At 47.5% G+C, this 23370-nt stretch overlaps 1 protein-coding gene across 2 annotated transcripts; it reads left to right on the top strand.

Annotated features, from left to right (window-relative positions):
* Window positions 1-1329: 1329 nt before the first annotated feature.
* On the top strand, window positions 1330-21686 carry PPP1R2 (protein phosphatase 1 regulatory inhibitor subunit 2). 2 transcript variants are annotated; one of them, XR_009764149.1, is made up of 7 exons: window positions 1738-2248; window positions 2925-3032; window positions 3874-3945; window positions 5470-5573; window positions 6865-7062; window positions 15981-16222; window positions 18058-21686. XR_009764149.1 is itself a non-coding variant. In XM_061637651.1 (6 exons), the coding sequence occupies exons 1-6, from the start codon at window positions 1851-1853 to the stop codon at window positions 18123-18125; spliced, it is 948 nt and encodes a 315-aa protein (XP_061493635.1). In that variant the 5' UTR covers window positions 1330-1850; the 3' UTR covers window positions 18126-21686. The 2 variants fall into 2 exon arrangements, 1 of the variants encoding a protein (XP_061493635.1); XM_061637651.1 differs by lacking the exon at window positions 15981-16222 and having other exon boundaries at window positions 1330-2248.
* Window positions 21687-23370: the final 1684 nt, after the last annotated feature.

Genomic DNA, 23370 nt, shown 5'->3' with positions numbered 1-23370 from the left:
TGCATTTTTAATTTTTGTAGTATTTGTTTTTGTTGCATTTTTTGTTGTTTGTTCGTATATGTTTTTGTATTTTTATTATGATATATTGTATTTTATCTCGTTTGTTCACCGCCCTGAGAGCTATTTTGCTAAGGGCGGTATATAAATTGAAATAATAAATAAAATTTTCAGTTGTGGCCCCCCATCTGTGGAATATGTTGCCCAGTGAGGTCTGCCTGGTGCCTTCTTGGTATCTTTTCAGGGCGAGGTAGACTTATTTTTCCCCCAGGCGCTGGATAGGCTGGGATGATGTGGTCTGTTATTAAAAGGTAAAGGTGTCCCCGCACTTATAGTATGAGTCGTTTCCGACTCTCAGGGTGACGTCTTGCGACGTTTACTAGGCACACCGTATATATGGGGTGGGATTGCCAGTTCCTTCCCCGCCTTTCTTTACCCCCCCAGCATATGCCGGGTACTCATTTTACCGACCACAGATGGATGGAAGGCTGAGTGGACCTTGACCCCTTTTACCGGAGATTCGACTTCCTCCTTCTGTTGGAATCGAACTCCGGCCGTGAGCAGAGCTTTGGCTGCGTTACCGCCGCTTACCACTCTTCTGCAATATTTGATTTTTAAAACATTGACTACAATATGCCCTCAACTGAATGTGTTTTTTTTCCAATTAAAAAAGGTTTCAGTTCTAAGTCTCCTTCTCCTTCAGCAAATTCTACTTTGGAATTATTGTTTCTTCTTATACACAGATTTGATTTAATTAAATCCGACTAAACTAGATGTTGGGCATTTAGTGTGGTGCAGTGGTTAGAGTGTTAGATTGGGAGCCCCAAGTTCAAATCCCCGCTCTGTCATGAAGCTCACTGGGAGACCTTGCGCCAGTCACTGTCTCTCAGCTTAACCTACTTCACAGGGTTGTTGTGAGGATAAAACTAGGTGGGGGAGGCCTGTGTTTGTACACCACCTTGACCTCCTTGGAGGATCAGTGGGATATAAATGTAATAAATAAAAAACTAAGATGGCGTCACTGGTCTTGTGCTGTGCAAAACTCTTCCAGGGGGGACTGGGCAGGCGTCTTCGCTTTGACTTTCAGGCACCTCTTGCTTGGAGACTAAGTATTTCTGGGCAGCCAGGCACTTTATCTCTCGTTCTGCATTCCTTCTCAGCGTCTACAGCGTTGTTTTGCCCGCCCTGGCGTTTCGCGAGCACCTTCATTTCGCAGAGGCGACCCCCGGGGAATCCTCTCGGTGGCTCCGCTGTTCTTTGGATGCTTCCCCTCCCCCTAACGGACATGTCTGCCGCTCTTCTCCTCCTCCTGAGGCGAGGGGAGGACTCACGGCCTGGGGCGGCCTTCGCTGGCCTGGGACCCTCCGGGCGCTGCTGGAGCGCACCTCCCCTGCGCAGGCAGGGCAGGGCAGGGCACAGGCGGAAGAGAGCTGCGGTCGGAGCGCCCGGAGGCTCCTGGCCGGCGAGGAGGCGGCGCTAAGGGCGGTTCGGCTCCTCCTCCCGCCAGGCTAGCTGTTTTCTTGGGGAGCACAGCGCAGGCACAGTCCGCACTGCGCCATTTCAGAGTGTGTGCCTGCCCTAAGCACACTCACACGCCCCGCCCCCGGGAGGTGCTGTTGCTCCAAGGCCCCTCCCTCTGCAGGGACCCGGAGAGCCACGGCCGGAGATTCGCCGCCAGCCCAGCGGGTAGGAGGGTCGAGGCCTCTCGGCAGTGTTTGCTCGCGCAGCAGCGTTCCTTCTGTTCGGCGCATGCTCAGAGGCACTGTCGCTGTCTTCGTCGTCATATACGTCACACGCCCTTTCCGGCTTCTGCAGCGGCTCCTCCCCTCCCGCAGATCCCCGCCCCCACGCTTATGACGGCAGCGGCCCTCCTAGGCTTCCTGTTGCGCGTGCGCAGAGAGCCAGTACTGCGAGGCGGCCTACGGCTCCCTCTTCCGCTTACTGCCCCCCCGCCTGCCGCTGCCGGAGACCGACCGACCGGAGGCAGGCAGGCAGGCAGGCAGGAGGAGGAGGAGGAGGAGGCAGGCGGGCGGGCGGGGCGGCCGGGCCGTCCCACTCGTGCCGCGGCAGCGATGGAGGCGAAGTCGTCGTCGAGCACCGGCAGGCCCGTGAAGGGAATCCTCAAGAACCGCTCGGGCAGCGGCGGCGGCGGCAGCGGGCTCGGCCTCGCGGCGGCCCCCACCACCGCCCCGAAGGCCCGCCCGGAGTCCCAGCGCGGCAGCCAGGAGAGCGCCCGCCCGGAAGTCCAGAGGTTGGTGGGGATGCGCCGGCGGGCCTGGCCTTGCCGGCCAGAAAACCGGGCGGGGCGGCTGCGGAGGAGGAGAAGAGGCGGCGGCGGCGGCCTGCCAGCCGCCCTAGTGACGTCGGCGGGGGTTCCGGCGCCTGCCCCAGCCCTCCGGCGCCTCAAGCAGGCGCCCCTGCGCGCCCCCGCCCGCCGACCCTCCCCGTGCGGCGCTCCCAGGCGCCTTCCGAGCAGGAGGGCTCTTTCCTGGGGAGCGGCCTGCGATATGTCGGTGTCGCCTCCCACTCACTTGCAGCACCGGCGACGGGCAGCTGCCTTGCTGGGACGGCGGTTGTTTTGCGCTTCCTGTGTTGGTGGTCTGGGTGCCACATTTTGCGCGCTGCCCTTCATTAGGGAGTTCAGGGTGGAATTGTTTCATTATTGTTACTGGAACAGCCATCTTGTGAGGGAGGTCGGACAGAGCCTTAGTGCCCAAGACTACCCAATGGCCTTTGTAGTTGAGCAGGCACCTTAAAGTGAGCCGCCACAGTACTAGGGCATTAGACACTTAGAAAATAAATGGGCAAATAAATAAATATAAGGTGAGTTTTCCTGCTCGGGGGAGGGGGGAACAAACTTTCCAGAAAGAAGAACTAATGTATCTTTTTGTTCTCTTCATCCATTTCTTGTTCTCTGCTTTTTTTAGTAAGAAGTCCCAGAAGTGGGATGAAATGAACATTCTGGCTACCTACCATCCAGCAGGCAAAGATTACGGCTTAATGAAGATAGATGAGCCAAGTACTCCCTACCATAGGTAAACCTGCTTGGACCTTAACCACGTGCAAGGGTGATTAAAAGTTGGATTTCACCTATGTGCTTTGTCAGGAAAAGGAAATTTGGATAAGCTACTTGGCCTCCTAACGTGAAAAGGTCGCATGGCAGGCTTAGTGTATTCTCTTAGAATGCCACATATTTTGGTTGCTGTGTGATCTCTTTGTGGGTTGAATTTTTTAAAGCAGGGATTACTTTGATTAATTACTGTGTGCTTGTGTGCATGCTCTGATTTTGTAAAGTATGTATAGATGCTTCAATTACAAATTATTTGCAAATAATCTGAGGAAAATTAATTATCTTCCAACAAGTTTATGCATACAAAATGGGGGAAAAACCCTTCTCTATTTAACAAGACCTTCCTCATTTTTTAATAGTTTTTGTTTGCATTGGGCCAATTGTGCTAGTATGGATTCTCCTTACGCTTATTCTGCTAAAGGCACCTGCTGGTTTAATGTGGTTCTGTTTTAAAATGACTGTCAGTTCGTTGTATTTTTTGTTCTTATAGGTGAACTTACATAATTTCAGTGTGTTTGCAATACACACTTACCTGGGAGTAAGTCCCATTGAACCCATGGACCTTACTTCTGATTAGACATGTATTGGGTTGCAGCCTTAGTTGGATATCAATTTTTTTTTTGTCGATTTTCTATGTACTGACAGCACAGAAAGGCAGCTGATAAGTTGAATAAATAGAATGACATACTATAAGGAGAGCTGGCACTTAAAGGTATCTCAAATGGCACCTGGCACTTCTCTTGCTAATTGAGGTGGTGTTGTCAGCAGCAAATCCTCTTGATGTGCTCTGTGTCTTGTCTTTGCAGCATGGGAGATGAAGAGGTGGGCAGTGATACAGAAACCAGTGCAGCAGTCACTGCGGATGTGTTGGCTAAAAAGTAAGTGCTGCTGGGAGCAGGGTGGATTGAAATGAAGAATCTAGGAAGAGCCTGGTGGCTGTTGGATCCGATCACAGGCATCCCAGGTCCGGTGCCTGATTTCCCACAGTGGGCAGCAGGAAAAGAACATAAGACGAGCCTGCTGGATCATCCTGTTCTTATAGCGGCCAACCAGATGCCCATGGGAAGCCCGCAAGCAGGACCCTGCTGTGGCTTCCGGCAACTGGTTTCCAGAAGCATACTGCCTCTGAGTAGGGTGGCAGAGCACAGCCATCGTGGATAGTAGCCACAAGCAGGGCATGATGTACGGAGCCATCCCTGCTCTTGCTCCCCAGCAGGTCACACTCTGTGGCAACTGCATTTGAACTTGGAAGGTCTATAAAACTATCGTGACTTAAACTAAGACGGATATTTAAAAATCATATTTGGTACAGCTGACAATCCTCTTCTTGATTCCCTCTATGCCATAGGTCCACAGTTTTGTTTCTTGGTCCGTTTTCCTTTGGAAGTATTGCCTCTTGCCTTCCTGCTCTCTGCTCAGGCCCTGGGGTTCTATTCATATTTCCACTTGCTTTGTACCATGTACAGTTCTATAAATTCATATCATTTCCCCATCTCACCCCCTTTCTTTTTTCTGTCCTGAATCTCCTTCCCCATTCATCTGTGTTTGGTGGCCCCCTGGTTTCTAGTGTTATGAGAGACAGAGTAAAAGTTCTTCCTATCAGCTTCTTCTACATCATGCATAATTGTAAATACTTCTGTCACTCCTCCCCCTTTACTCACCTTTTTTAAACTGAAGTCTCAAATGTTGTAACTGTTCCTCATAGAGGAGTTGCTCCAGCCCTGGATCATTTTGGCTGCTTTTTTCCTGCAACTTTTCCACCCCTGCAATATCCTTTTTTTGAGATGTGGGTTCCTTCTGGGAGGAAGGGCAGGATATAAATTAATTAAATAAAAACTATGCACCAAGTGTGGTCACATCATATGGATTTTACAAAGGCAAACCTTTTCCTGATGATCCGTAGAATGGATTCCACCTTTTTCACAGCTGCTGCACTTTGGGTCAATGTCTTTCCAGGCTCCATTTGACGTTGATATTGACCTATAAAGCCCTGAATGACTTGGGCCCCGGATACCTGAAGGAAGATTTATCCTGGTATCAACCTGGCTCTGTTCTTACCGGCCATTTGCATTGTCCTACTGGGGCCATATGACTGGTTCAGCACGGGATAAGGCCTTCTCTCTGGTGGTATCCAAATGTAGAAGGTCCTCCTGTAAATACACCTGGCATTGATGCTTTTGACATTCTGGCACCAAGCTAAGGTTCATCTTTTTTCTCTGGTTGTTTATGGGACATTAGTCTGCTGTTAGGTTTTATGCTGCCATTTTAAATTTGCATTTTTACCTGCAGTTATTTGTTTAACTGGATGTGTTATTTTAAGTATTGTAGCCTGTCCTAAGAACTTTAAATGCAGGGCAGGCTAAAAATATTCTGAGATATAACAAATAACCAAATCTGTGCAGGTTAGCAGCTGCAGTGGAGGGTAAGGGGCCAAAGGTCCTCGCTCAGCAAGAAGACAGCAGCGATGAAGAGGACGATGAGACAGAGTTATCTCCGGAAGAACTTGGTATGTCTTGTTTTGGTAGTAGCTAGGAAGCAACCTATTGCAGGACACTTGAAGTTTGCAAAGGGCTAAATAGTTTTTATGGCTCATACTTCCAAAAATGTTATGGATTAAGTGTAGGTTATTTGCATTTACAGTTGGGAAACTGAGACACAGGGTGGTAATTTGCCTATCAGGTGCAGCATGGAGGTGGGTTTAAAGTCCAAGGAACAAAGTCTTTAATTTGGATCTTGAGCACATCGTAGTTACAGTCTGTAAAAATAAGGTGTTAGGACTTGGAAGATACTACTTAGGGTTGTATTCAGCTGTCATACTTTGAGGAGATCCATTGAAATCAATGGATGTAACTAACTTAAGTCGATTGATTTCAGTGGGTATACTCTGAGGATGACTTAGTTGGATTCAATCCTTAAGCTGCAAGAAATAGAACTTCTAACAAATGTAGTTGTAGTGGGATGGATAAAATGTAAAAGTTTATTAGTGTTAGAGACGCCATATGTCATTGAATTGACAGTTAAGATTTTGAATGTTTTCTCCCCTTAAATCTTTCAACTAAATTTCTGATTCAGACTCTTAGTGATGCATAGAACACTTCACTTTTTCAAACCCAGCAGTTCTTTTGGCTAAATAATGTCATAAATTATCTGGGGGAGGGAGTGAACAAAAGCTATGGAGACATGTAAACTAACTTTCTCTTTGTAACCTACTGCAGGGGCTGTTGAACAAGTGTGTTTGTTCCATGGCTGTCTGAACAGAGGCTGGTTGACTTTGAGGATAGTGGGTTGCATTGGGGGTGGGGGGTGGTGAGTCTTTTTTCTTTTGCTGCCTTGAAACTTCTCCACTCCTCTGCCCGGTGCTTAACTCCAGAGTAATATGGCTGTACTTTTGGAAATTGTGGAAGTTCTTGCTCTGACCAAAACGTATTCTGTTCCCTGATGATTCTCCTGTTTCCTGCCAATTGTCTTTGGGCTGAGATGGGCTATAAATATTTTTTAAAAGTGCATCCTGATAAAGTAACTCATAATTCCTGTCTAACCCATTATTCCACAGTGACCCCTTGCAGAATGTGGAGTATCTCTTGAGGAATGTTTTAATTTTCTTGTTTAAACTTTGAAGCAAGGCTGTTGTGGTGGGCTTCAATTCTCTCGTCTAAGTTTCTTGTTTCTCGGAGCAGCTTTGGGTAGTCATATCTTTAGCAGAGTGTGCAAAATGGTATGAGGTTCCAGGACACGTAGCATCTGAAGAGTAATGGCTGAGGAGCCGATGAAACTGAAAGCGCTTCCTCTCTCTGCAGAGAAAAAGAGGCAGTTCGAAATGAAGAGGAAAATTCACTACAATGAAGGCAAGAACATCAAACTTGCCAGGCAGCTAATTGCAAAGGAGCTGCATGGCGAGGCAACCAATGAAGAAGATGATGAAGATGACGAGGAATGCGATGATGAAGATGATGAGGAATGTGACGATGAAGAGATACGGGATATGGTAGAACTTGGTGAGCAGCTTATTCACAAAGTACAGATGGCTGGTGCCCATTAGAGCACATTTTCATTTGCTTTTGCTACTTGGATGTATCAGCTGCAACAGCGGGGGGACCTTTATCAGACCATGGAGGGCCGCATTCCCTTCTGGGCAACCTTCTGAGGGCCACGCACCAGGGGGGGTGGGTGCGCCAGAGTCAAAAGTGGTCAGAGCAAAGAATTTAAATTGTGCCTCTGTTCAGTAAGCTAGTTTGCACATGCTTTTACACACGCCCCTCTCTGTCCTCCACCAGGCAAGTGAGAAGCGGATCACAGTTCAGTGGCACATTCCAGCTGGGAAAACCACATGGGGTGTGAAGGGGGAACGGTGAGGGGTGTGGTCTGGTCTGGGGCAAGTTGCGAGGCCAGGCAGAGAGGCCTGGAGGGCCACATTTGGTCCCCAGGCCTCTCTGTTCCCCACCCCTGAGCTACATGGAGGAGTGCATTTTGCAGGGTTGGAAAAGTGTTCCAGATCATTAGGTGCCAGCATGAAGTCTCCAGGCAGGCTCCTAGGCAGCCCCATGCCGGGGTTATAGAATCATAGAATAGTAGAGTTGGAAGGGGCCTATAAGGCAATCGAGTCCAACCCCCTGCTCAATGCAGGAATCCAAATCAAAGCATGCCCGACAGGTGGCTGTCCAGCTGCCTCTTGAATGCCTCCATTGTCAGAGAGCCCACTACCTCTCTAGGTCATTGGTTCCATTGTCGTATGGCTCTTAACAGTTAGGAAGATTTTCCTGATGTCCAGTCGAAATCTGGCTTCCTGCGACTTGAGCCCATTATTCCATGTCCTGCACTCTGGGATGATCGAGAAGAGATTCCGGCCCTCCTGTATGTGACAACCTTTCAAGTACTTGAAGAGTGCTATCATATCTCCCCTCAGTCTTCTCTTCTCCAGGCTAAACATGCCCAGTTCTTTCAGTCTCTCCTCATAGGGCTTTGTTTCCAGTCCCCTGATCATCTCTGTTGCCCTCCTCTGTGCTTCCTCGATGGTGCTCTTGGTGCCTTGGCTGTCCCCAAAGAGCCTTTGCTCGAGCCAGGTCTATTTCCATTGGGCAATCATGTTCCTGTTTGTGGGGGCTGTGCTCTTTCGGGTAGAAGCAGAGACCGAGGGGGAGGGATACAAAGAGGGGCAGTTTGTTGCCTTTTTTGTTTTCCCACTCTCCTTCAAGTTTGCTGGGAGGCAAACCTGCTAGGATTTGCATGGTGAAGTGGTGTCAAAGGAGGCCCTGCAGCTTCACCTGAACGGCCCAGTTCGTGTCTCTGGACTTGGCAGCTGCTCAGCTGGCGTGTTTTCTGAATCTGCAGTTTGTAGTTGCTATCCAGATGCAGCATCCCACGGGCAGAACTGCTCCTTTAGCTGCTGCTGAACCTGTTTGTCTCTTAAATGTGGCATCTCTCCTTCGGTGTCCCATTTTGGGGGGAGAGCGAGGCTGCTTTCTCCTCCCAAGACCCTGCTTTCCCACTGTTGGGGTGTTCTTCACATGAATAAATCGGATGCTTCTTTTGGAATTTCAAAAGCTGCAGAATGTCAATGAAATTTTAAATCTGGTTTCCAGTCGCTTCCCTGGAAGGTTCATTCATAAATATGTTTTGGAAATAGCAGTGCTAGCATTGCCTGAACCCTGGGCATTCAGCTTCTCCCCCAGATGTCATCTCAATATATTCATGTCCCATATGAACTTACAAACATGTGGCACACACAGAGACATATACTGGAAGACTGGGCTAAAGAAAAAGGCATTGGTACCAAAAGAATACATACTTATATGGAACAGCAACAGTGGCAGATGCCTAGTTAGAGAGCAGGATTTGTGAGTTCTAGGAGAGTGCAGTGAGCCACACCTTCCCTTGATGGCAGAGCCATTTGTAAGACACACCTGACATTTCCCTGGTTGAGCCTCCTCTGGAGAGCCATCAGAGGAGCAGCCGCTGGATCAGTCCAAAGGGGGCCCTTCCAGTCCTGGATTCATTTCTCACAAGCAGCCAACCTAATGCCCAGTATGGGAAGTTTCCTTTTGGACTGATGCACGAAAGACATCAGAAAAAGAACTAGGCTATAACTGGCTATTGACCCATGGCTCTGTGCTACCAACACAGTTGGAAGCGGCCTGCTTCTGAATCCCAGTTGCCGGGAACCACAGGAGGGGAGAGTGCCCTTGTGCTCAGGTCCGCTTGTGGGGATCTTCCCATTAGGGCCTCTGAGAACCCCCTTTGGCCTGATCCAGCAGCAGGGCTCTTCTTGTGTTCTGGAAAGGGAGCCCGTTGTCCGGCTCTCCACATGCCTCCTTAGAAGTATTGTGCTGTGCACTAGGTCTTTCCTGCCTGATCATTTTCATGGGTTTGCAGCCTTGCAGTGATACACTTTTGTGGAAGTTGCTGAAGCATCTTGGGCACATGAAGCTTGTAGAAAAAGCACCTCTTCCCCCACTAAGGATAAATCTTGGGTGCTGGCAGTGGAAATGGGCTTACATTGGAGTAAGGGTGAAACTCCTTTTTTGGAAGTTATCATGCAAGACCAGGATAAGCCAGACTTGTGAGTTCCTTCACAGTGCAGAGGGCTGCTTTTGCATTAGTCAATGTGGAGGATGTTTGTAGTGCTCCCAGAACTGAGCCAGGATATACAGGGGACTGGCGCATCTTAGTCCTGGGAAAAATGTTAGGGAATTTTAATTCTGTAGAGTTTGAGACCTATTATCTTATTTTTATCCCACCGTTCTCCTGGATGTTTTTGCAAGTAGTTTACTATATAGAAAAGCAAAGTATAAGCCTCGGCCTGACAGCAGTTGTTAAGAGCTTTTGTCTCCAGTGGAAGCAGTCCTGTAAGTGGTGAGGGCTTCCTGCAGCATGGAGGCCTACCCCTTCTGCTTCTCCCTCTTAACATGGGGTTTGGCGGGGGGAAGCTCTGCTTGCCACCCTCCTGCTTCAGGGGAGAATCCTAGAATAGTAGAGTTGAAAGGGTCCTATAAGGCCATTGAATGCAACCCCCTGCTGAATGCAGGAATCCAAATTAAAGCATACCTGACAGGTGGCTGCCCAGCTGCCTCTTGAAGGCCTCCAGTGCCACGGAGCCCACCACTTCCCTAGGTCATTGGTTCCATTGACGTATGGCTCTAACAGTTGGGAGGTTTTTCCTGGTGTTCAACTGAAATCTGGCTTGCTGCTGCTTGAGCCCATCATTCCATATCCTGCACTCTGGGATGATGAACACCCTTTCCTAAATACACTCTTCATAGGGGATGTTGGACTTCAGCTGCTCTCAGCCCTAGCCAGTGGTCAGGGGATGATGGGAGCTGTAGTCCAGCAGCATCTGGAGGGCCGAAGGTTTCACACCCCTGCTCTTATAGATGCACATGACAGGAAAGTGAAAGAGGCCACCTAAAGGTTTGGGAGAGTGGGGTTGGGAATGGAGAAAGGAGGGCCTAGCTTTACTGCATTTCTCTGCTGTTCATCTCTCGCTTCATCACCCACCTGCTCAACTGGGGCTGGTAACTGCTGATTCTTCCTGGGTGTCTCCTGCCCTGTCAGCTGCGTAGGCTGGGCGTCCCCAAACTGGCATCCTCCTGTTGTTTTAGGTAACAGCCTCCATCAGTCCTGGCCAGCCTCTGGAGGGCGCCTGGCTGGGGAAGGCTGGCACAGACCAAAGCCTAACTTGCTTCACTGTTTACAGGCCACTAACGGCTGCCTCTAGGATTTTTCTGACTTCACAGTAGTTCAAATTACTGCTAAACTAACCATAAGAAGAGTCCTGCTGGATCAGGCCAAAAGGGGCTGGTCTAGTCCCGCCTCCTGTGTCCCATAGTGGCAAACCAGCTGCCTTTTAGGGAAGCCCACCAGCAGGACCTGCAAGAGTGCAAAAACACTCCTATTGTTTCCCCCCAGCAACTGTTATTCAGAGGCATCCTGGAGGGAGTGTGTCATGACTAATAGCCATTGATATGGGCCATGAATTCGTCTGGTCTGTTTAAAGCTGTCTGAGTTGATGCTCAGAGAGGCGGGTGGACGAGGCTTTCAGGGATGTTATTGCTGTGGCCTTTTTCCCGAGAGGACAGTTCCCCTGCTGCCATGGAGAATGAAGGTCTTTGGGAAGGAGGACATTACTCTGAGGAGGAGGGGGAGTGATCCCTGAGAAGGGAGCCATTTCTTGGGGCTGAGCAGTTGTCCTCTTGTGTCAAGGGTGATATTCTGGTAGGCAGTGAGTGATACAATCATTAGGGAGATAGCTGGGTGTGTGATGCGCTTGCAGACTGCTAGGTGAATTGGCTGCCTGGAACAAAGGCTGTGGGCATCCCCCATCGTCTACTTAGCCTGGTAGATAGGGCTGGGGAGGAGTTGTTGGGAAGGGCCACAGCTGTAGGGTAGAGCATCTGTTGCGCGTGCAGAAGGTTGCAGGTTCAATCCCCAGCATCTCCATGAAGGGCTGAAAGAGACTCCCTGTTGAAACCCAAGAGATCTTCTGCCATTCAATGTAGACAGTACAGGCCTAGATGGACAACGGTCTGATTTGGTATTAGACGGCCATGTTTCCTGTGTGGTGCATGTTGGTACTAATGAAACGGGGGAAAGTCGTCATGAAGTCCTGGAAGCAAAACTTAGTTGCTAGGTAGGATGTTGAAAGCCAGGACGTTCAAGGCAGCTTTCTCTGAAATGCTACTGTTCCATGTGCAGGGCCAGCTAGACAGGCACAGATTTGTAGTCTCAATGTGTGGATGAGATAATGATGTCAGGAGGGGCTTGGATTTGTTAGACAATGGGGAATGTTTTGGACAAGCTGAGCTTGTACTAAAGGGCCGGGCGCCACTTGAACCAGGATGTAACAAGATTGCTAATGCTTAAAATCAAGAAGGTTGCAGAGCAAATTTTAACCTGACTGTGGGGGAAAGCTGACAGCGGCTGAGGACGATCTGGTTCAGAACAAATCTTCCCACCTGCATGAAGGTGAAAACTGCTACAGTGGTTTAAACAGGCGGCGGGGGAGTAGAATTAGGCATTGAGCGTGAAGGGGCACAAGATAGCAAATCAGAGAGGCCAAAGAACTGCAAGTCGGAACACAGATGCTAAAGAGTGCAGGACACGGAATAATGGGTTCAAGTTACAGGAAGCCAGATTTCAACTGAATATCAGGAAAAAACTCCTAACTGTTAGAGCAGTACAAGAATGGAGCCAATGCATTCCAGAGGCAGATGGAAAGCCACCTGTTGGATATGCTTTAATTTGGATTCCTGCATTGAGCAGGGGGTTGGACTGGATTGCCTTATAGGCCCCTTCCAACTTGACTATTCTATGATTCTAAGACGTTTGGAGGAAGACACGGTGTATAAGTGTTTATATGTGAATGCTAGAAGCCTCTGAACCAAGATGGACAACCTGGAATGCTTAATTTTAGAGGAGAACATAGATATAGGGGGCATAATGGAAACTTGGTGGAATGGAATCAGTGGGTTACTGTTATCTCTAGTTACAAACTGTCTAGGAAGGACAAGGAAGGGCATACTGGAGATGGTGTTGCTCTGACGTCAAAGAGGATGTCGAGCTAGGAATCCTAAAAGGGGCAGAAGACGCATCACAGAGTAGTTGTGGGTGGTGATACCCCAAGAGTAATTTAGTACTGGGGCATGCTATTGTCCCCTGACCAAAATGCTTAGGGAGATCTTGAGATGGAGAGAGGGAATGCTGTAGAAATATGTGACTTCTACTATCCTCACATAGACTGAGTGCATGTGTGTTCCAGCCGTAACAAAAAGGTAAAATTTCTAGACGCTGGGACTATGCAGTAGAACAGTTGGCTATAGAACTGATCAGAAGGGTGGCAACCCTGGACTTAATATTAAGTGAAGCCCAGGACCTGGTGCAAGATGTAAGTGGTGTTGAACCAGCTGGGAATAGTGACCATAGTGCTATATATGTAAATGGACGGTTGTCAAAAAAAATCCACCACAGTCACATTTGCCTTTAATAGAGGGAAATTCCCAAAAATGAAGGGATTGGTTAAAAAAAGAAGTTGAAAGGGAAAATCAAGAGTCAGATCACTCCCAAATACTTTCTAATAATGTGGTTTTAGAAGTTCACCTAGAACGTATGCTGCAGATCAAGAAAAGTACCGCCAAGGCCAAGAGGATGCCAGTGTGGTTAATGAGCAGAGTCAATTACTATATCATTAGTAGTAAGTAGTAGTAGTAGTATACTCCCTTTCATTTCAAGAAGAAATACTAAGGCTGTTCACAAACAAGGCCGCCTTGGGCTCCTTTGGGAGGGTGACATACACATTAATACCTAAACTAAAAAATCTTAAAAAGCAAAGAAGCTATTAGAGGCTGGATAGCTGCCTTTAGAAAATGGCAGTCCTGACCAAATGTGGAGGGGAAAAAAGAACTCTGGCAATAGAAATACAAGCAGACAATAATGGATGATTAAAAAAAAACTGAGGAGCACGTTGCTTAAAAACATAAAGACCAACAACAAAAAAATATTTAATTGGTAGCAGGACACCACTTAGTGAGGTGTTGGACTTATGGATAACAAGGGAGTCAAAGGTTTGCTAAAGGAGGATAAGAAGATTGGCCGAGAAGTATCTTTGCATCTTTATCACAGATCTCTGTGCCTGAACTGACTTTCACAGGAGAGTAGTCTGAGGAACTGAGGCAAATATTGGTGACGAGATGAAGTTCTAGGCCTTATAGACAAAATAAAAACTGCCAGATTGCTGAGTCCAGATGGTATCCAACTGAGACTTCTTAAAGAATTCAAGTGTGAAATTGTAGAACTTCTAACAAAAATGTATGTTGTGTCTAAGATCAGCCTCTGTACCTGAGGACTGGAAAATGGCCAATGTAAAAGGGATTCCAAGGAAGATCTTGGAAACTACAGGCCTGTTAGCTTAGTCTGTTCCAGGAAAACTAGTGGAAAGCAGTGTTAAAATAACCATGCTTATAGAAGAACAAGCCTTGCTGAAGCAGAACCAGCATGGCTTCTGCAAGGGTAAGTCCCGTGTCACTAATCTATTAGAATTCTTTGAGAGGTGAACCAATGGACATAGTGTGCTTGGACATTCAAAAAGCTTTCGACAGCACCAAAGGGTAAACTTAGCAGTCATGGAATAAGAAGAGAGGTCCTCTTGTGGATCAGGAAATGGCTAGGAAACAGAAAGCAGTGAGGCAGAATATATGGACAGTTCTCCCAATGGGGGGATGTAGAAAGTGGAGTCCCCAAAGTGGAGGACTCCTGTGGGACCTGTGCTTTTTAACTTGTTCATAGTTAACTTGTTCTAACTTGTCTAGAGTTAGGGGTGAGCAATGAGGTGGCCAATTTAGCTGATGTTACTAAATTGTTCAGGGTGATATTAAAATGAAATGGGATTGTAAAGAGCTTGAAAAGGATCTCTCCAAACTTGAATGAATGGGCAGTAAAATGGCACATGAAGTTCAATGTAAGGAAGTGTAAAGTGATGCACATTGGAGCAAGAAATCTAAATTTCACCAAAAAAGCTCCTGGAGTCTGAGCTAACCAGGAACAAGACCATGGGTCTTGGTGGATATCTTGATAAAGATGTCAATCCAGTGCGTGGCAGCTGTGAAAAAGGCAAATTCCATGTTAGGGATCATTAGAAAAGAAAAATAAAACTGCCAATACCATAATGCTGTTATACAAATCTATGGAGCAACTGCATTTTGAATATTCTGGTTGCCTCACCTCAGAAAGGATATTGTAGAACTGGAAAACATTCAGAAAGGGGCAACTGCAATTATCAGGGGGATGGAGCTACTCCCCTATGAGGAAAGGTTGCGGCATTCAAGGCTTTTTAGTTGAGTGAAATGGCACGTAAGAGTAGATAGAAGTGTACAAAATTATGCACAACGTGGAGAAAGTGGGAGTCTTTGTCCTCTCTCACAATACTAGAACTTGGGGCCTTCCAGTGATGCTGAATGGTGGGAGATTCAGGATGGACAAAATAAAGTATTTCTTCACACAGTTAAACTATGGAATCCACTCCAGCAAGAGATAGTGATGGCCACCAAGTTAAATAGCTTTAAAACGGGGTTAAGAACATAAGAACATAAGAAGAGCCTGCTGGATCAGGCCAGTGGCCCATCTAGTCCAGCATCCTGTTCTCACAGTGGCCAACCAGGTGCCTGGGGGAAGCCCGCAAGCAGGACCCGAGTGCAAGAACACTCTCCCCTCCTGAGGCTTCCGGCAATTGGTTTTCAGAAGCATGCTGCCTCTGACTAGGGTGGCAGAGCACAGCCATCACGGCTAGTAGCCATTGATAGCCCTGTCCTCCATGAATTGGTCTAATCTTCTTTTAAAGCCGTCCAAGCTGGACAAATCCATGGAGGAGGAGGCTGTCGATGGCTACTAGCCAAGGTGCTGCTGTGTGCTCCCTCCACTGGCTGAGGTCATAAGCCTCTGAATATCAATGGCTGGGAACCGAGGCTGTGAGAGTGCCGTTACGCTCATGTCCTGCCTGTGGGCTTCCCACGGGGGCATCTGGTTGGCCACTGTGAGGACGGAGTGCTTGAGTGGAAGGGCCTTTGACCTGATCCAGCAGAGGGATTCTTGCGTTCTTATGAGTTTATTTATTTATTTATCGTATTTGTATACCGCCCCATAGGAGAAGCTCTCTGGGCAGTTTACAGCAGCTAAAAACATCAAAAATAAACATACCAATTTAAAACACATCTTTTAAAAACAATTTAAAACACAGTTTAAAAAATTTAAAACAATTTAATTTAATTTAATTAGTGCGTCCTCCGGCAGCAAATTCCATAAACTCTTTTATTTTTGCACTAGCACACTGAGTCCCTGCCTCATTATATTTTGGGCAGTCTATGAAACAAATTGTGTGTATGTCTGTTGACTGAGGTGAGTTTTCTTACTGTTGTCTTCTTTCTGACAGATTGGGACTGTTGTCTTGAATAATATGTTAGCCATGACATTCAGAATAATAGGAATAAACAGATGAGAATCAAATCAAGGCCTAATGAATCTTCCCACCAGAACCCTGAGGACGTCATGCTGTTTAGCGGCTGTGAACTAGACTACAAACTGGTTATAATTCTGCGGATGATCTTTCTTAGGAAGCTGTTTTGTTCACAGAGTAAAGGAAGCTGAAGCAGTCAACTTTCTGAACTTCTTCCTGTAGGTCTCAGTCACTTAGAACTCTCCGTAGGAGACTTCATCTTCCTTCAGAGTACAATATTTGGTCAAGAACATTCCTTGAATCTTGATTTGCAGTTGAGGAGGGGTTGCAATCCTTTCACTCGGGTCCTGGGATTCTTCATTTCTTCCCTGGTCCTCTCCTTGTAGAATCATAGAATAGTAGAGTTGGAAGGGTCCTATAAGGCCATCAAGTCCAACCCCCTGCTTAATGCAGGAATCCAAGTCAAAGCGTGTTGGCATCCAGCAATGGGTGGCCCAGGTGGTGCTGGCTCCTTGTCTTCTTCCCCAGCGGGGCGCATTCAGCTCCCCTCACAGTGTCTGCAACTTCTCTCTCCTATCACCTTCACCAGTCCCATTCCCATGATTCTGGCCTGGCCTTTCTCACAATTACTGACTAATCCCCTCCTTCGTTCTTCTGTGCGCCATCCTCGCTTGCAGCCTCTGTGGACTCATGGGCAGCAGCTGCTTGCCTCTTCCTTCTCCCACCTGAGGCTTCTCGGCAGGGATGGGAACGGGCAGATCTGGATTGAGCCTCCTGTCGTTAGCTGCACATTATCAGCATCTGAACTGCTTGAGGGCTGCGTGTGGCGCTGGATCCGCTGCTCAGCTGCCCAAGCTGCAAGCAACCCCCCCCCGTGACTTTTTAAAGGCCTCTTTCCTTTGAAATGGGATTACAGGGGTTTAAAAAAATTGTTATTTATTGGATTTTGTATCTGATTTTCACCAAAAGCTCTCAGGGCTGGTTACAACAATACAAAAATGTGTCTGTTCCATGAACCGAATCCTTTAGCACATGGTGGGGGTGTCTGGGCAGTAAATGGTGCACCAAGATGCCATTGCACCAAGCTAAACCATTGAGTGTATTGCTGACCTCCCTGTGTGGTTGGTCACTTGTACCGTAGGGTAGGTGGCCAAGGAGAGACATCTGGAACAGAGCCGGCAGCAATTCCTTAACGGTACTGAGATTGCTGATCCCTTCCCCCAGAAGGTCTGCCTGATCGTGTGGTGCACTGCTGTTAATTGAGGGTGCTGTTCCTTTCTCTCATGCCTCTTAAACCACCTGCTTGATGATTATATTTTTATTGGGGGGGCTAATATTTCTGCCCCTCAGTATGTCTTTCTCCTTGGCCTTCTCTAAGGTAGATGTACCTCCTGAGCCTGTGATGGCCTGTTTATAAACAGTGCTAGACTTGGGGCTAATCCTTCCAAACATCTTTGGATCTTCTAGTTCTTGGTAGGACGCTGTGTGGCTAGTGCAGAAGCCAGAGTATGAGGGGTACATGCCCCAACCTCTAGGGCTTGATTGCCCAAGTTGGATTTATTTTCAAGGTGCCTCCAGGCTTGTAAATAGCAGCTCACCTGGCCTCCTGTGGCAGGCAAGGACGGCAGCTTTTGTGAGCAAGAAGGCAGTTGAAGCATGCGGATGGCTGAAATGCTGGTGTGGCTGACATTTGTGTGTGTGGGCAAAGGACCCTTGTGGAGCCGCTTGTAAGGCTGACTGAGGTGTTTATGTCGGCCAAGCAGTCGCTCTGCATCATTTCTGGAACTGAAGCACTGATGCCTAATAGGGCTGTTGATTTCCACAGTGAATGGGAAGGGTCCAGGTGCTAGGAGGTGTGCACATGAAGTTGAACTTTCAGTTTTTCTTTGTGGTAGCAGCGCTTCCACCCTGGTTAAAAGAAAATGGAACATCTTGCCTGGAGGCTGCTGAGAGTCTGGGAGGGCAAATGTCTACCCCATTGATGTGATGAGCTCTTGTGATGCATGTTGTATCTGGTGAGAAACCCATGTCTGCTCTTTTCTCTTTTCTACAGCACCTGATCCTAGTGACCCGCTTGAGAAAATTGCACACAGCCTAGAAGAGGTCTGCTCAGGACTGTAACTCCTTCTAAAAAACCATGCCTTTGTATTCACCGCATTGCACACCTGCAGTTGTGGCTCAAGTACTGTGGAGCAGGTTGGCTCTCTCTGTATTGCCAAGAGTGGTGGTGACGGGCGAGGCTTTCCTCTTAGGCACACGGAAATGTCGCTGAACTGGCTTGTCCTTGTGCCTAGTAGCCACAGAGAAGATGGCTTCACTCATAAACAGCAGAATAACTTGATGTACAATGCTGGTGACCTTGGTACATCCGTGTTGCTCCTCTTCCTGGTTTGGAAACATCCAGTTACTTTGCTTCCCCGTCTTGTATTTGGCATGATCCTCTAGGACTTAAAGTGGCTCACGAGCCTCTTAGAAGGGCTTTCGCATTGATGTGCCAAATTTTACGACTAGAATAGATTCACCCTTACATCGAACTACTTAGCAATTGACAAGATGTCCTGAAAAAGGAATTAATTGACTACTTGTTTTAGATTCCTTCCCCTTGTATGAATTTTGCTCATCTGTATGCCACAGCTGTCAGAGTGAGAGCAAGAGAGAGGCTGCATTGATATTGATAGCTAAATGAGGGGGGAAAGGGTTTGCATTCTCTTGCAGTTTCCCAGAGCCTCCCAGCTGTTGTGTATGGGATGTTCTGAACCTGGAAATGATGAGCCAACCTCACTATGTTGGGTAACTTTATCTATCTTGTCTGCTTGTGATGGGCCTGGCTTTGGAGTGGGTTTTTTTGTCTCTTTTCATCATGTGTCTCCATCCAGCTGCTGCGTGCCACTCTTGCCAGACAAGGCGTCCCTTGGTCTTGCCACCCTTGCACATAGTTGAGCACTGCTAGATTTCAGAGAAAAGCCAGCATTGAAAATCCATGCTGGAAGAGTGTGCTGTCTGGAAGAACCCCTGGCATCTGTCTGTAGGGTGGCCTAGAGTAGTCCAGTGGGAGGAGCAGGAGATAGCCTGTAAATGGTTTGGAAGAGAGACTGGACTTCATGCTGGAGGCTGCAAGTAGAAGTGTCCTGGCTGATGGATGAATGCAACGGAGGGGAGAGGATGGTTTTAGTTCTTGCTCCAATTACCAGACTGAGTACATAGAAAATCCTGCTTTCTAATGCAATACATTGGCACAACTCCATATGACTCTCTGGCTCCATTTTAAGGTGATCTTGTTTACTGCATGTGTGGAGTCTGAATAACACAATGAAAATTATTTTATAGTTATATTGAACGTCAGGGCTTTCTTAAAACATTAGGCTCTTTGTATCTTACAAGAAAGAAGGGAGTGTGTGTAGCTGCTGAATGCATATAAAATAATGTGGGACACTATAACAAGCTAAATCTTTCCACAAAGGTCCAGGCTGTACTGAATTACAAGCCACTTTACTACACCAGAATTGGTGCCTGACTTCCTGGATTTTCATTTGCGGTTTATTCTTGGCATTTTAAGTAAAAGGGTACTTTTCTTTGACTGCATTTTCCCACAAGAAGAACTCATGGGAAAATGGATAGTGACGTTTTCATCACTGTTGCACTCCAGATGCCACCATCCTTGACCATCTGCTGGGCTGGCTGCTGGGAGTCCAACATCATCCGAAGGCTCATAGGGCTGCTTGATAGGATGAGGCTTGGTTCTGGTTTCTTGAGAAAATCATGGTACGGTGAAATTGACCTGTTCCCAGTTGGCACCAGTGAACTGCGTCTCCAGGACACCTTGTTGAGTTGCCGTTGCCCTCCTCCTCGGCTCTTAGATTGTGAGCCCTGTGGACAGGGATGTGGCATGTTTGGACAGCACTGGCACTAAATAAATGAGTCGAATACACTTTGCTTGCTTCCTCAAGCCATCCTGATAGCTTGTGAAACTCTCCCCTTGCTGTTGTGGCATTTTAGGCCTGTTCTCTGTGGTGGCCCAACATTTGTGGAACCCTACTTGGAACTTGAGGCTCCTCTGACAAGAGGATGGGAAAGGGATGGTCTTAAGATCAGTGCTTCTCGGTATGACTGGGAGGAGCTGGCTGCCCAGTGCTGATTCTGGAGCTGCTGGGTGCATACAGCCCCTGGGCCTTCAATTTTGCATTTGTTGACTCTTTCTGACAAGGTGCAACGTTTAAGAGACCAAATCAAAGGATAAACATTATGAAAAATAAACAGTAGAGTGGACTATTCAGGAGCTGATAGCCGGAGCTTTCCCTTCTTCTGTCTTCCTGTCAGGATTTACAGACTCATGGCAATGTGTTTGTGTGAGGGGGGGGAGGGCTCCCTAAGTGAGCTCACCTGAGCTTGTGCTGGTTTTTCACCATGATGTGGTAAGTGGAGATAGTGGGCAAAGAAACTCCTCTATAATCTCCCTAAACTACAAGTCAGGTAAAATTAATAACCACTTTACCATAGCAAATTCTACGGTTGATTGGCTTAAGAGCCTGAGAAGCAGAAGGATATCTCTGTGTTCAAAAGGCTTATTTGGATGGTTATTTCCCCATGAACACCTCAGTGGCACTTGCTTTCACATCTTTTGTTGGCGCTGCTGGTCTTGCTGCTTTTTTATGGGGCCTCAACGTTTCCTGTTGAGGCGGTTAGTGCAGCACATCCCCAGTCTGTAAGGCAGCCCTTGAGTTTAACATCCGCTTTCCTAATGTTGCATGCAGGAAATGAATTCCGGCATAACTTGTGGTGCATGCACATGAGTTACATACTAAGAAAATAACTTCTTGTGTCACCTGTCTTGGGATGAGAGTGAGACTTCTGTGGCCTTTCATTGTCATTGGCATGAGCTGTGAAAGTGGGTAAGGATTCCAGGAGAGGACCTTTCTGGCTATCTTGTGAGGACGCTTGATGGGCACTCTCAAACCAGTTCTGTGATTTCTGGTTTATGGTGCAAATTCACCAGTGTGCTTTTGTTCTGGGATCTGCCTTAACTTCTCATGAGTGATATTTACTGTCTATTTACCGGCATGCTTCAGGTTGCCTTTCTTCAATCCCTGGATCTGCCTGCAGGCATTAAGGAAATGCCAAGCAGGTACTCTTTATCCACCCTGCATTTTACTTCAGCAGCTGGTTGGCTTTTCTGTGTAGTTCTGTGGCATGACAAAAGCGAGCTCCATGACTAAGCCTCCCTCCCCCCCCCATTCCCCTTACCTTGAGAATTTTTCTTGGGAGAGGTTTTTGTTAATCCTTTGGGGGGGGGATAATAACTGCCCTCAACAAGCACCAGGGCAGCAGCCCACACACCTCCCAGCAAACTTCTTGCACCAAGCCGGGTGCACAGGCTTGTATTGTTGGCTCTCTTTCCAAAGTGCAAAAGAGCCCTCCTGAGAGGCTGTTTCCTCCTTCCTTTTCTCCGCTGGAGGAACATGGCAGGGCCCACCATGTGACAAAGGCACAAAGAGTTGCCCACAGTATGTTAAAGTTTAGTAAACAGCTGGGTGTCTTCAGCAGGCTGCTTCCTCTCCATTCGCTCACCATCACTGCCATAACCAGGTTGTAACTGCAGGGGCTCTGCATAACATTGGCTGTTCTTGCAGAATATGTTTTGGGTTGTTTGGTTTTATTACTTCAAGAATAAAGTTCTTGATTTAACTGTATGTGTTTTTATTTATTCAACATTTTAATGAGCAGGGCCTGCTGGTGGGGGCAGGAGAAATGGTGCTGTTTATTGTTAGACAGTTCTAACAGTAATCCTTTGTGGGGGAAAGTTGGATCCTGATGAACTTTGAACCAAACTGATGCTTCACAGAGCGCATAAAGTACAAGACAACCACATTCAGTATTAAAAGGATGTAATATAAAATGAGAGTTCATAGTGCTGCAGGGTAAATAATGGAAGTAGCTGACAGGGTCTTCTATAAAATAGAATATGTGCATGAATCCCCATATGCATGGTAATGTCTGAAACCAACAACAAATTTTCTAGAATCCAACAGTGGTGAGCATTTGCGTCTTTGAGGGGAAGCTGGTTGTGAGGGCTTATTCCAATGCAAGCTGGATATATCTACAGGGCTGCCTTTTATAACGCAAGTGAAAAAGTCAAGGGATCATTGGCGATCACTCATGGCCGAGTAAGTTTGTCTTCCAAGATAAGGTCTTTAACTGGGTCCGTAAGTGACTGTGGAGGGGTAGAAGCCATCTGTCTAGTTTTCCAAGATTTTCAGTGGGTTCTTGGGTGTCTGAATCATTCAAACTAGGTCAGTAACTAAATACTCAAAACACCTGCCTGTTTACTTGATTGTGGTCCATCATTATTTGAGCAGGAAGATGACCTTGAGGTTGTGGTGGTGGACAGCTTGATGAAAATGTTTATTCATTCCATGGAATTCTCCGTAGAATCATATAATAGAATAGGGAGGGGCCTCTAAGGCCATCCAGTCCAACCCCCTGCTCAATGCAGGAATCCAAATCATAGCTTTCCCGACAGATGGCTGTCCAGCTGCCTCTTGAATGCCTCCAGTGTCGGAGAGCCCACTACCTCTCCAGGTAATTGGTTCCATTGTCGTATGGCTCCAACAATTAGGAAGTTTTTCCTGATGTCCAGTCAAAATCTGGCTTCCTGCACCTTGAGCCCATTATTCTGTGTCCTGCACTCTGGGATGATTGAGAAGAGATCCCAGCCCTCCTTTATGTGACAACCTTTCATGTGCTTGAAGAATGCTATCATATCTCCCCTCAGTCTTCTCCAGGCTAAACATGCCCAGTTCCTTCATTCTCTCCTCATAGGGCTTTGCTTCCAGTCCCCTGATCATCCTCCATGACCTCTGAACCATTCCAGTTTGTCGGCATCCTTCTTGAAGTGCGGAGACCAGAACTGGATGAAGTACTTATCCAGGTGAGGCCTTTTTCCTGTCCACCTGCGCACTGGATAATTGAGAAAGTAGAGCAGGAAGAGTTGTAAAAATATGCAGCAAATGGAACTGCAAATGGCGAAGGGAGGCGCATTTCCTCTGTAGGTAACGGCCTGCAATGTGGGGGGGGTATTTAGTCCAGAGAAAAAGGGGAGCGGCCGGCACAGCAACTGGCCTCAAAGGCCTCCCGCAGCGGGGTCTCCACGCGCCCCAGCAAAAGGGCGGGGAAAGCCCCTAAAACCAGTAAAAACTGAGAAAAGGGGGGGCGACCCCCATGTTAAAAAAATAATCTGCCAAAAAAGGCTCTTAGATGACGTCACGAACCAAGAGATGACGAAGGAGTGAAACTAGCAGGATCAAAGGAACTCTGGAGGGGGCGGGCAGGCAGGCTGCACCCGGGAGAAAGGGTCTGCTTGGTCGCGAAG

This window comes from Rhineura floridana, chromosome 7 (assembly GCF_030035675.1).
Source record: "Rhineura floridana isolate rRhiFlo1 chromosome 7, rRhiFlo1.hap2, whole genome shotgun sequence".
In the NCBI taxonomy this organism is placed as follows: Eukaryota; Metazoa; Chordata; class Lepidosauria; order Squamata; family Rhineuridae; genus Rhineura; species Rhineura floridana.
This window is presented reverse-complemented; position numbering and strand designations above follow the sequence as displayed.

Excerpts from the sequence above, each read along its gene's own strand:
- PPP1R2 (XM_061637651.1), top strand. The coding sequence starts at position 1,851 with ATGACGGCAGCGGCCCTCCTAGGCTTCCTGTTGCGCGTGCGCAGAGAG. Across the intron at positions 2,249-2,924 it reads GCCCGCCCGGAAGTCCAGAG|TAAGAAGTCCCAGAAGTGGG; the intron begins GTTGGTGGGGAT and ends TGCTTTTTTTAG. Across the intron at positions 3,033-3,873 it reads CCAAGTACTCCCTACCATAG|CATGGGAGATGAAGAGGTGG; the intron begins GTAAACCTGCTT and ends TTGTCTTTGCAG.